Source organism: Phocoena sinus, chromosome 13 (assembly GCF_008692025.1).
Source record: "Phocoena sinus isolate mPhoSin1 chromosome 13, mPhoSin1.pri, whole genome shotgun sequence".
NCBI lineage: Eukaryota > Metazoa > Chordata > Mammalia > Artiodactyla > Phocoenidae > Phocoena > Phocoena sinus.
In genome coordinates this window covers 35,899,382-35,911,827 of record NC_045775.1, presented here as the reverse complement: position 1 = coordinate 35,911,827, position 12,446 = coordinate 35,899,382, and the positions used below count along the sequence as shown (strand labels likewise).

The 12,446-nt window shown below is 40.1% G+C and overlaps 1 protein-coding gene across 3 annotated transcripts in view; it reads left to right on the top strand.

Moving 5' to 3' along the window:
• LRPPRC (leucine rich pentatricopeptide repeat containing) overlaps positions 1-5,327 on the top strand; it is a 106,691-nt gene extending 101,364 nt beyond the window's left edge. For all 3 annotated transcript variants that reach the window (XR_004352827.1, XM_032652712.1, XM_032652711.1), the window contains 2 exons: positions 939-1,081; positions 3,184-5,327. Coding sequence is in view for 2 of the 3 variants with exons in the window: in XM_032652712.1 (XP_032508603.1) it covers positions 939-1,081; positions 3,184-3,240 (200 nt within the window). In the remaining variant the exon portion in view is untranslated. The remainder of the gene's footprint in view (positions 1-938; positions 1,082-3,183) is intronic.
• The last annotated feature ends 7,119 nt before the right edge of the window (positions 5,328-12,446 follow it).

The following is a 12,446-nucleotide window of genomic DNA, read 5'->3' as shown; positions in this document are numbered from 1 at the left end:
TCATAAAGTTTCATTTGAGGAATTGGCAGATATTAAGTAATAACTAAGATGAAGTAGTGTAAAACAGCATAAAATTACTATTGTGTAATCCCACTTGGGAATTGGGAGGGAGAAGAGCAGGGAGATCAGGAAGTTTTAGTAAAAGGGAAGATATTAAAATTTTTGCAAATCAGCCACAAGTAGAAAGCCAGCTAAAGTTAGCTCCTAGGCTACTTCATCATCCAATTAAGTGAAATATTAGTGTAACTTGTATAGATGTATGTAGATTTTTTAATGTATATTAATAATGTATATAAAATTTTTTTTGGTCATTGTAGCTAACTGTATTCCTCATTTGCTTATTTTAGGATAGGAGAATATATTGAAAGTCTTTTTTTTTTAACATCTTTATTGGAGTATAACTGCTTTACAATGGTGTGTTAGTTTCTGCTTTATAACAAAGTGAATCAGTTATACATATACATACGTTCCCATATCTCTTCCCTCTTGCGTCTCCTTCCCTCCCACCCTCCCTAATTGAAAGTCTTTAGCTGCTGATCTTGATGTTGATGTAGATATAGACTTCCACATAATTTATTTTACACACTCCTCACCACAGAAGTCCCTGGATTAGCTTAATTTCAAAGTGTGATTTTAAGCAGAAGAAGATTGAATAGTGTGTGCTTACTTTATGATTGAAGACTTCAGTTTGTGGTCACTTTAACTAGCATGGGTCTTTAAAATAACTATTTGTCATTTTCCTTCTCTTTCATAGCGGGTGATGCTGAATGAGAGGTGTGGGGAAGGAAGGGCAGAGCTTGTAGATTATGAATGCTGAAGGTAGTTAAGTATTCCTTTGCTTTGGGATAAAGGGATCCAGGAGTCCCTGAATGGCTAAGTGTTTTGGGAAAAGAAGAAGATAGGTTGGCTTTATCTGTGATTAATATCTTTTTCTCTAGTCTTGGACAGTGATGTCGCATCTGCTAAAGCACTATATGAAAATTTGACTGCAAAGGATGTAAAATTGAATGATCTGTTTCTAAAGCGTTATGCAGTTTTGCTGAAGAATGCTGGAGAGTCTGTCCCTTTCACTGAACCCCCTGTGAGTATTTCTTATTTAAGAGGGGAAAAAAATACCTCTAAAGATTTGTGTGTGCTTCATAATAATGTGTAAAAAATAAGTTGAATACTTAATTACATGAGGATTAGATCTCTGTGAAGGATCCTCCAGAGAGGGCTTTGGGAACTGAACAGTCATGCCATGAGTTTGGCTGCAGGAGAACATAGCCCTCTGGGGCTGAGGTTTAAAATACAAGGTCAGTCTGAGACCTTCAACTGTAGGTATGAATTTATCAAATGTCCTTGGGGCAGTTCCCTCTTCATTTCAACTTGAAATAGGGTTTAATGGCCTGTATTTCAATAGCTAAGCATATTATGTCACTGTTAATTACTTGTTCATTTCCATTTTAAGTAAGTTGGGTTTTCTCTCTTTATCTAGGATTTTTTTAAATTGAAATATAATTGACAACATTATATTAGTTACAGCTATACAACATAATAACTCAATATTTGTATATATAGCAGAATGATCACCACAATAAGCCCAGTTAACATCTGCCACCATACATAGTCACAAAAGAAAAATTTTTTTCTTGTGATGAGAACTTTCAAGATCTGCTCTCCCAGCTGTTTTCAAATATGCAATCCAGTATTAACCATAGTCACTGTGCTGTACATTGTATCCCCTTGAGTTACCCATTGTATAACTGGAAATTTGTGCTATTTGAACCTCTTTACCGATCTTCCTCCTCCTCAAACCTGCCTCCACCAGCCTCAGGCAGCCACTGATCTGTTCTCTGTATCCATGAGCTCGGTTCTGTTTGTTTGTGTTTTTCAGATTCCAGATATAAATGAAATCATACAGTGTTTATTTTTTTCTGTCTGACATATTTCACTTAGCATAATACCGTCAAGGTCCATCCATGTTGCAGATGACAAGATTTCATTCTTTTTACGGCTGGATAATATTCGTGTGTGTGTGTGTGTGTGTGTGTGACATTTTCTTTATCCTTCATCCATTGATGGACACTTAGATTGTTTCCATGTCTTGGCTATTGTAAATGCTGCAGTGAACCTGAGGGAGCATATATCTTTTTTGAATTAGTGTTTTCATTTTCTTTGGATGAATACCCAAAAGTGGAATTGCTAGATCATATGTTAGTTTTATTTTTAATTTTTCGAGGAACCTCCATACTGTTCTCTGTAGTGGCTGCACCATTTACATTCCCACCAACAGTGCACAAAGGCTCCTTTTTCTCCAAATCTTCGCTAACATTTGTTATTCCTAGTCTTTTTGATAATAGATATTCTAACAGGTATGAAGTGATATCTCACTGTTTTTTTTAATTGTATTTCCCTGATTATCAGTGATGTTGAGCAACTTTTCGTGTACCAGTTGGCCATCTGTAGTTCTTCTTTGGCCACATGTCTGTTCAGTTCCCCTGTTGCTATTGAGTTATATAAATTCTTTGTATATTTTGACTATTAATCCCATATCAACTATATATGTTTACAAATATTTTCTCCCATTCAGTAGGTTGCCTAGGAAATTTTGTTTTATTTACTTTGCTTTGTTTAATAAGAGAAATCATTAGTGCAGAATTCCTTTTTATTGTTTCATTGAACTGAAAGTCACCTAAAACATGTTTATTTCAAACCCCTCGACCTTCCATACCCAGGTGTAAATACCTGCATGCACTTGCCCATGCATACACACAGCAGAGGCTCCTGGTGCCTTAATTCTCAGTTGGGGGCCCTTGAACTGGTGATTTCATGAAATAGAGAAGAGTGCTGAAGCTTGAGGAGACTGCAGCTGCTGTGGGCCCAGCAGTCTTTGCTACCAGTTTGAAGTACTTTATGTTTTTAAGTTTTGTACCATCACCTCTTGCTGGTAACTTTTTTTTTTTTTTTGCGGTACGCGGGCCTCTCACTGCTGTGGCCTCTCCCGTAGCAGAGCACAGGCTCCGGACACGCAGGCCATGGCCCACGGGCCCAGCCGCTCTGTGGCATGTGGGATCCTCCCGGACTGGGGCACAAACCCGTGTCCCCTGCATCGGCAGGCGGACTCTCAACCACTGCAACACCAGGGAAGCCCCGCTGGTAACTTTTATCTGTAACTTTCCTCCCTTTTTTTTTCCTCTACAGGAAAGCTTTGAATTTTATGCAAAGCAGCTAAAAGAGTCAAAGGAAAACCCTTTGTGAAGCAAGCCGGCACTACTTTGTTTTGTGTGTATTTGTGATTCTTTGTCTAAAATGTTACTTTTTAAATGTATTTGAGAGGACAAAATAAACAAATGAAAAGTTACTTTGTTTATGTACTTTTATTTATTTGTAATATATGATAATATTCAACATCTTATTGACAATAACTGTGTATACTAAGTCGCTAGACTTCTTTGGGTTTTGCCTACAGTGTAAATCAATGGCATTTTCCTTGAGGCTCCTGGTGTAAGAAGCCATAGTTTTTCAGGGTTCTTCTCCCATTTGACTTTTCAGATTCCCGGCTCTATTTCATTTATTATTTTCATAAAAAGATTGTTCCTTTAGTTAAGACTTGCTTGTCAATATTGTTTATCTGAAAAATTTTGGAGCTGGACAAAATGATGCTTATTGGGCTTTCTAATGCTTAATATTCTATGAAGTAACAATTCTTTATTAGTGTAAAGCCCTGCATACTTTTCCAGTTTTGTAAAATGTTGGCGCCAGAAGGCATCTCAGGAGTCATCAAATCCAGCACTCTTCATTTCCCAGTGAGAAGCTAAGACCCAAAGAGACTTGTTTGGTCAGGGTGCTCCCTCCATGCCTTCCCTTCTACCACGTAGGCTCCCACAAACCTCTGTTCACTGAAGTCTCCAAAACTGCATCTGAGTGTGAGTTTGATCATGAAGTAAGAGCAATGCATTTCCTTCGTCTTGGTTTCAGGTCTTCATCAGCACAAGCTACACCCTACACTGGACTTGTTACTTCATACTGCATATCAGTGAATATGTGAGTAAGTATATGAAGGAGTGAAACCTCTGTTTGTATTCAGTTTTATCAAAGTTATCCTCAAATTGGCCTTCATGCCTGTTAATATCTATACTGTAAATAGTTACTATAAAAGAATTTAAGATAGGTAGTCAAGACAGTTTACCATCTTAATATAATGTTAATCTATTTGGGGATTATATTATTTAAAAAGTTGAAAATGCTTTGTTTGAGAGTTATCCCCACTTTGGTGTATCCCTTGTTCATTTGAAATCGGTGATTAGCTACTGTTTTGGTTTCAGTGAGGTTACTTGGTTCCCACCATTTACATGAAGGGAGACCTTGCCTTGGGGAGTAAGCCAGCCTCACACTGTTTATGCTGCTAACCTGTGTCTTGTGGGATCAACCATTCTGCATCTACAGCCTGCAGATGGCGTGAGAGGGAGGGTAGATGGAGGGAAGCCAAAAAATAAATGTCACCGTGGCATCAACCATGCTTCGTCTCTGTTTTGTAGAGTTAGACCTAAGGAATCGGGCTCAGCCAGTGCCGAGTCCCAGCCTAGAGGACTTAGTAAAGCTTTCCTCTGTGTACTCCTCAGGTACAGGACCTGTACGTGTTGTTTTGACACTACCGATTTGCCATGAGCCTCACTCTATTAGGGATTCCACTGAAGCAGGTTTATATTTTGTAGTTATGCCAACCATAAGATAGTTGAGCTAAATTTTATTGATAGTCATTGAATTAGGTCTCTAAGATGAGGAACGACCTTGGGGCATAATCTGGACCTCCCAGTTATCTTTAGGGAAGCTCAGAGTACAATCTCATTTGCATGAAGTGACTCCAAGCCAGCCTTGTGTATGGACTCTGGTAAAATGTGGGTCTAGTGCAGAGGAAATAGATATAAATCCCTCGATGAGCTTTCTACTGCTTAATAACATTTCTAGCATTCTGAACAGCAGGCTGGACTATTCAGTATATTACATACATTAAAGAACTATCAAGTCAAGCATCTGTAGCACTGTATTGGCTTCCTGTTTTGAATGTAAATATTTAACATGTAATCATTGTATATTCTAGGTGAGCTTATGAATGCTTTCTAAATATCTAATAGCAAAATTGAAATAACTAGAAATATAAACACAATTATAGCAGCACTCAGTGGTACCTTTTAGATTCACATTATAAGCAAACAGCTAATTTTAAAAAGTAAATGTCATAAACTTTGGGAAAGTATAGTGTTTTATATGTAATTGTATGTTCGTGTATTTAAACCTGATATAATTTTAATGTGAAATGCTTTGAATAAATTGTATTCCAGCAACCTGTGGGCTTCTTCATTTTTATCTTATTATGTTTTTATATAACCACTTTAAGCCATTTCAAGGACTTGAGTCTTAAAATTTTTAATTAAAAATTGTGTGGTGGCCTCTGTTGTGGCCGGAATTTCCTTGTTTTAAATGGTGTACAGGTTGTGAGTGGGGAACCAGGGAAGTCACTGCTTATCTGCTTTAAGGACAAACAGATATTCAGTCTGAGATCTCTGAGGTACAAAGTTGGCAAGAATTAGAGTTGGGTGTGTGGTGAATGATACTTACAACAGAGGGGGTTTTATCTTGCTATAAGTGTCAGACAGAGGGAGCATTTTACAGCTGCACGGATGACTGGGCTCCACTCCACCAGGGCTGTCTTCAGCACACTCCCCTCTTCCTCCTGTTCCTCGCTTGTGAATGCTCACTGAGGCCGCTTCAGTGTCCCCTCTCCCACCAGGAATATTAATTGTTCTCTCTCCAGGGCCCCCCTGAAGCCACTTGAAAACGCAGCAGGTACCAACCACACAGGTTGTAAACTCACTTGTGAGGATCAGTTCTTTGTCTCCTGTCTGTGTGTCCCCAGCTTAGCACATTCATGAGTTGTCAGTGGTCAGTTCTGTGGGTTCTACCGTGTGTCAGGTGCCCCTCTTGCCTGATGTTCACAGTGAGGAAACTTAGGGAAGTTAATTTGCACAGAATCACAGCGATAATATCACATGGCCAGGACTTTGAGAGTCATGTACTTACTCTGAGGTTACAAAAAACCCGATGGAATCCAGCCTAAACTCAGTTAAAAATCCAGTTAATGATCAAATTGGAATCTCTAAACTATAGGAATATTTTTTAAAAACCTTTCACATTAATACAAGTGTTCGCAGTCTCTGGACAACTAGCACTGTATTTTCTACCAGTTAAAATACCCAGTGCCTGGCATAATCCCTGAGTTTTTAAGGTCCAATAAATTATTAAGCAAGCTTTATACTGCAAATTGTGCTTCCCGGTACAATTTATTTCTCCAGTCTATCTGCAGTGTGTGTGCTGTGCACATTTTTCCTCATGTCTTCGAGCAAACAATATTCATTTAGTATTTGCCTTTTTGAAAAACCAATATTTGTAGAGTTTCTGTAAGTGAAAGCAACATTCCTGAAGTATGGTCGAAATAGTAGCTGTAGGGGGTACAAAATCATGGTAACTTATCGCTTTGCTGTTGGCCATCATGAGCTTGAGTTTCCAACAGAAACATACCTTTTCAGGCTTGTGGACTCTACAAAGCCCACGTTATGCAGCCTTGGTACAAATAAGATAGCTGCATTAGCAAATTCAAAATAGACACTTTTTTTTTTTTTTGGCATGAAATAAACATCATCAGGTCCAGGTAGAGCAAAAAACACTTAACCAACTTAAGATCTACCACCTCTGTACATTCATTTGGACAACGGTTGGCTCTTGGGATCCATGTTTCAAGAGTTCACTAGAGAATAGATCTCACCAACCCTGCCCCCTGTGTGCACTTGCTGAGATTCTCTTAATTATTTACTTCTTTTTGTAGTTTCCTCCCCCAAGAACTTGAGCCCTCCCAGTGCTCTGCAGCCCCACCAGTTAGAACAGCCGGGCACTGGTAGGTGCCCAATAAGCATCACTGATTGAATCAGTGGGCACATCACCTGTCCCCCTTTCCGAGGCATGTTGTTTCTGAGATGTATGGTTTGTGTGCATTGGGGGGTTTCTTCCTCACACAAATTATAGGAGATAGAGGTGCCACTTTTTACCTCAGATCTAGGATATTGGGGTTGAGAGCTGAGAAGTCTTTCAAACCCTGTGTGCCCACATGTTAGCATTTCTGGATTTGCTGCCAGGAGGAAGAGGGCTCTCAAATGTGGGATGAAAGCAGACAACTCAAGCTGAGTACAAGTACAGTGCGAGAGTGGAATCAACAAAAACAAAGCTTCATTTTTAAGATGGGGTCATAGAGCTTTTTAGAGTTTGGGGGAAAAAGGAACACCTCCAATTTTACGAAAAGACAAGACCACCGCACGAATGGTAACTGTGAGGACTATTACATGGAAAGCTGCAAAGTGTTATCCATCCTTTGAATTGGTGTATTAAAATCTTAACCCACCGCTTAAAACATCATTGTTTTAACTGTTAAGCTGCTAACACCACATGCACGGCTGTTCCCGGGCCGCCACCAGAAAATGGGCTGTGCTCCATCTGCCTACCTCCGCCCAGGCTGTCTCAGGCAGACCATGGAATAAAGACAGGATATTGCTCTATCTCCTGGCCACTTTAGAAGAACCAATCATTTTATCAAAAACAAATGACAGATGAGATTTGAATTACCTAGTTTAGACTATTTGCAAATAAGGATGCCTTCTTTCAGGCACGAGCATGGGATGTATTTTCCAAATAAGCACAGATCCACCAGTAAGATGCTTCCTCACTCCTGCATCCTAGCATCCCATTCCCTCGCTCTCTTCCTCGGAGTCTGCTCGGTGCTCCAGATCCATGACTGGACCCAAAGGAGAGTGGCTCAGGGCAGCTGTGCTAAACTCTGCCAAGTGACTAACGTGCATCTCAGTAGAAACCCCTATAGCCCCAGGTCTGTAGTTAACACTTGGATTGGTGTAGCTTTAAATAGCACTGCTGCTAGCTGTTTCATCTGGGATCAAAACGAGAGTGGAAGAAAAGAAGAAAACAAATGCAAGATCTACTTCTGTGAGCCTGACCAGGGAGATCAGCTTGACCAAGGGCATGATTGTGTCTTAAATAATCTTTATAGGAACGGAAGCCGTTTAAAAAAATCACCTCAGGAAATATTTGAGTTAATATAGGTAATTATTTTCTGCTTAATTAAAATTTCCCCGTCAGTAGCACAACTTGCAATTGGAGGGCTTAAAATGCCAATTTCAATCCTTTACCTGTTGACCAAGGGCCTGCAAACTACAGCCTCGGGCCAAGTCCAGCATGCTCCCTGTTTTCATAAATAATGTTTCACTGGGACAGAGCCACACCACCCATACTTCAGAGTTGTCTGTGGTGCCTTCACACTACGACAGCCAACTTGGGTATTTGCGACAGACTATATGGCCTGCAAAGGAAATATTTACTATCTCACCCTTAATGGGAAAAACTTGCAACCCCTGCCTTTTTTTTTTAAATTGAAATATAGTTGATTTACAATATTGTGTTAGTTTTTGGTGTACAGCAAAGTGATTCATTTATATATTTTAAGGTTATTTTCTGTTATAGGTTATTACAAGATATTGCATATAGTTTTCTGTGCTGTACAGTAAATCCTTGTTGCTTATCTATTTTATGTGTAGTAGTTTGTATCTGCTAATCCCCTACTCCTCATTTATACCCCCTCCCCTTCCCCTTTGGTAACCATAAATTTTTCTATGTCTGTGAGTCTTTCTGTTTTGTATATAGGTTCATTTGTATTATTTTTTAGATTCCACGTGTAAGTGATATCATGTAATGTTTGTCTTTCTCTGTCTGACTTACTTGGCTTAGTATGATATTCTCTAGGTCCATCTGGGCTGCTGCAAATGTTACCAGAGTGGGACCCCCTCCTGAGGCCCGAGAGTGTGCTCTCGTATAACACTAGGAAGTGAATTGTCAGAGGTGACACACGGACTGACAAAGCAAAAGACTTTATTGAGAAGGGCCGCCTGGGTGAAGAACAGCAGGGTAAGGAAACCCAGGAGAACTGCTCTGCCATGTGACTTGCAGTCTCAGGTTTTATGGTAATGGGGTTAGTTTCTGGGTTGTTTCTAGCCAATCATCTTCCTCATGCCCATATGTGGTCTGACTCAAGGTCCTTCCTGGTGGCATGTGCATCTCTCAGCCAAGATGGATTGCATTGTGAGGGTTTCTAGGAATTTGGCAGGACATATTATGGACTGGCATCTCCTCCCTCCTGTTCGCCTCTCCTGAATTCTCCTGGTTAGCTTTTGGTGGCAGCACCGAGTTCTTTATCAGGACCTTCTGTTGTGAGACAACTCATAGAGCAGTTATTATTGTGCCTGGCCAAGGTGGGTGGTTTCAGTCAACAGTTTCCTAACACAAATGGCAATATTTCATTCTTTTTTTATGGCTGAGTAATATTCTGTTGTGTATACATATACACCACATATTCTTAAACCAGTCGTCTGTTGATGGGCACTTGGGTTATTTCCATGTCTTGACTATTGTAAATAGTGCTGCTATGAATGTTGGAGTGGATGTATCTTTTCAAATTAGAGTTTTTATCTTTTCTGGGTATATGCCCAGGAGTGGGATTGCTGGATTAAAATAAGCTCTATTTTTAGTTTTTTGAGAAACCTCCATACTGTTTTCCATAGCGGCTGCACTGATTTACATCCCCACCAACAGTGCAGGAGGGTTCCCTTTTTAGCACATCCACTTCAGCATCTATTATTTGTAGACTTTTTGATAATAGCCATTCTGACTGGTGTGAGGTGCTGCCTCATTGTAGTTTTGCTATGAATTTTTCTAAAAATTAGCGACGTTGAGCATATTTTCATGTGCCTGTTGACCAAGGGTCTGAAAACTACAGCCTCAGGCCAAATCCAGCATGCTCCTGTTTTCGTAAATAATGTCCATTATTTACGAAATAAATAACTATTTGCCCATTTTTTTGATTGGGTTTCTTGTTGTTGTCGTTGAGTTGTATGAGCTGATTGTATATTTGGATATTAACACATTGTCAGTTGCATCATTTGCAAATATTCTCTCCCATTCTGTAGGTTGTCTTTTCATTCTATTGATGGTTTCCTTTGTTGTGCAAAAGATTGGGTCCCATTGGTTTATTTTTCTTTTTATTTCTTTTGCCTTGAGAGACTGATCTAAGAAAATACTGCTATGATTTATGTCCAAGGATGTTTTTCCTATGTTCTCTTCACAACCCCTGTTTGTGGTAATTACACAGAAGCAGATCTCTACCCTTCTAATGCAGGGAGGGCTCACTGAACTGTGTGCACACCTCTAGAACAGTGGTTCTTCTCCTTGGCCTCACATGCCCTGAGGAGCATTTTTTTTAAAAACAGACCAGTGGAACCAGTCTCTGGGGGTGGGTCCATACTGGCATCTGTTAAAGCTCCAAGGTAGAGAGCCACTGCTCTAGGGAAAAAAGAGAGGGAGGCATCTGTTAAAGCTCCAAGGTAGAGAACCACTGCTCTAGGGAAAAAAGAGAGGGAGGCATCTGTTAAAGCTCCAAGGTAGAGAACCACTGCTCTAGGGAAAAAAGAGAGGGAGGGAGGAAGAGAGGGAGAGGCAAAGAAAGAAAGGAAGAAAAGACTGAATGGTTCTAACACTCATGACGTCACATGATGTACCTCAGTGGCTGTCAACCCTCACTTCACTCTGGAATCACTGGAGAGTTAAAGAAAAAACCCAGTCTTCCTCCTTCTCCATTCTCCATTCAGGCCTAAAGCCACTAGCTGACCACACTGTGGTTGGGAGTGGCTGTGGGGTGTGAGTTGGGGTGGGAGAACTGTGGTGGGCCAGAGTAGGATGAGAAGGACACCTCTGCAGACTTAGGGACAACTTGATTTGGGAGTTAGGGCCTTAGGAAGGTGTCCACACAGAGGAAGACATGCAGTGGAGTTGGGAGATTGGTTATGTATTGGAGGTTAATTAAATGAGTGAAAATATTAAGGCTAGTGGAAGCCAGGTTTCTTACAATTGGAGGAGGGAGTTATAATTGCAAAAAGGGACAAAAACTAGACTCAACTCTGTGGTGGTAGATTGGAATTGGATGTATCAATGTGGGGAAAAAAATATATATAAAAATTTGGACAGATGTGTCTGTGTGTGTATGTACACACATACATACACATGTATACACATAAACATATATATGCATACATATAGTCCCTAGCTTTGTCCACTGAGAGGGCCTGGGAACAGTAATGCCCTAGTACCAATGAGCATACTTACCACTCAGATCTTGGCTTCTAAATACCATTTTCCACTGAAAAGAACCAGGATTCTTTAGAGAAATGTCTGCTTCCATGACGAGGGGTTGGGAAAGTACATGATGAGACTGAAACACTTTGTTGTGAAAGTGTTCAGAGAATGATGGGGACCTGTCAAAGGAGGCAGAAGCCAGCTTGAATGGGCTCCCATTGCCACATCAGGGGCAATCTGAACATCCAAGTTAATAATGATGGTAAAAGATTACAACCATTGAATAAACCAGGAAACCACAAGTTGATATTGATATAAATTTAAAAATGAATTAATGGAAAATGATGAATAGGCCATTTACACAGTTTCTAAATACCTGCCTACAAATGCTTATTAATTACCAAAGGAGGGGAAGTGGTTGACTGTGGTGAAGCCTGGCAACTACTCCTTTGATCAAGTGATCAAAGTGAACAACATCAGTTTGGGACAAATCGAAATCATGCGCCAGTGATAGGATGTAATGAGAAAAGCACATCTCTTCTGTGATATCCCTGCCAAAGGTGCGTGACCTGAAGTTAATCATGAAAATATATCAGACAAACCAAATCTAGATATATTCTACAAAATCTTCATGTGTCAAGGTCATGGGAGTTAAGGAAAGCTGATGATTATTCTAAACTAAAAGAGAACAAAGAGAATTGATGACTAGATCCAATGCTTGATCCTGATCTGGATCCTTTTGCTATGAAGGACATTGTCAGAACAGTGAGTCTTTTTTTTTTTTTTAATACATCTTGATTGGAGTATAATTGCTTCACAATACTGTGTTAGTTTCTGTTGTACAACAAAGTGAATCAGCCGTATGCATACATATATCCCCATATCCCCTCCCCCTTGAGCCTCCCTCTCACCCTCCCTCTCCCACCCCTCTAGGTCATTGCAAAGCACTGAGCTGATGTCCCTGTGCTGTCGCTGCTTCCCACTAGCCATTTTACATTTGGTAGTGTATATATGTCGATGCTATTCTCACTTTGCTCCAGCTTCCCCCTCCCCACCATGTCCTCAACTCTGTTCTCTATGTCTGTGTCTTTATTCCTGTCCTGCCCCTAGGTTCTTCAGAACCATTTTTTTTTAGATTCCATATATATGTGTTAGCATACGGTATTTGTTTTTCTCTTTCTGACTTACTTCACTCTGTATGACAGACTCTAGGTCCATCC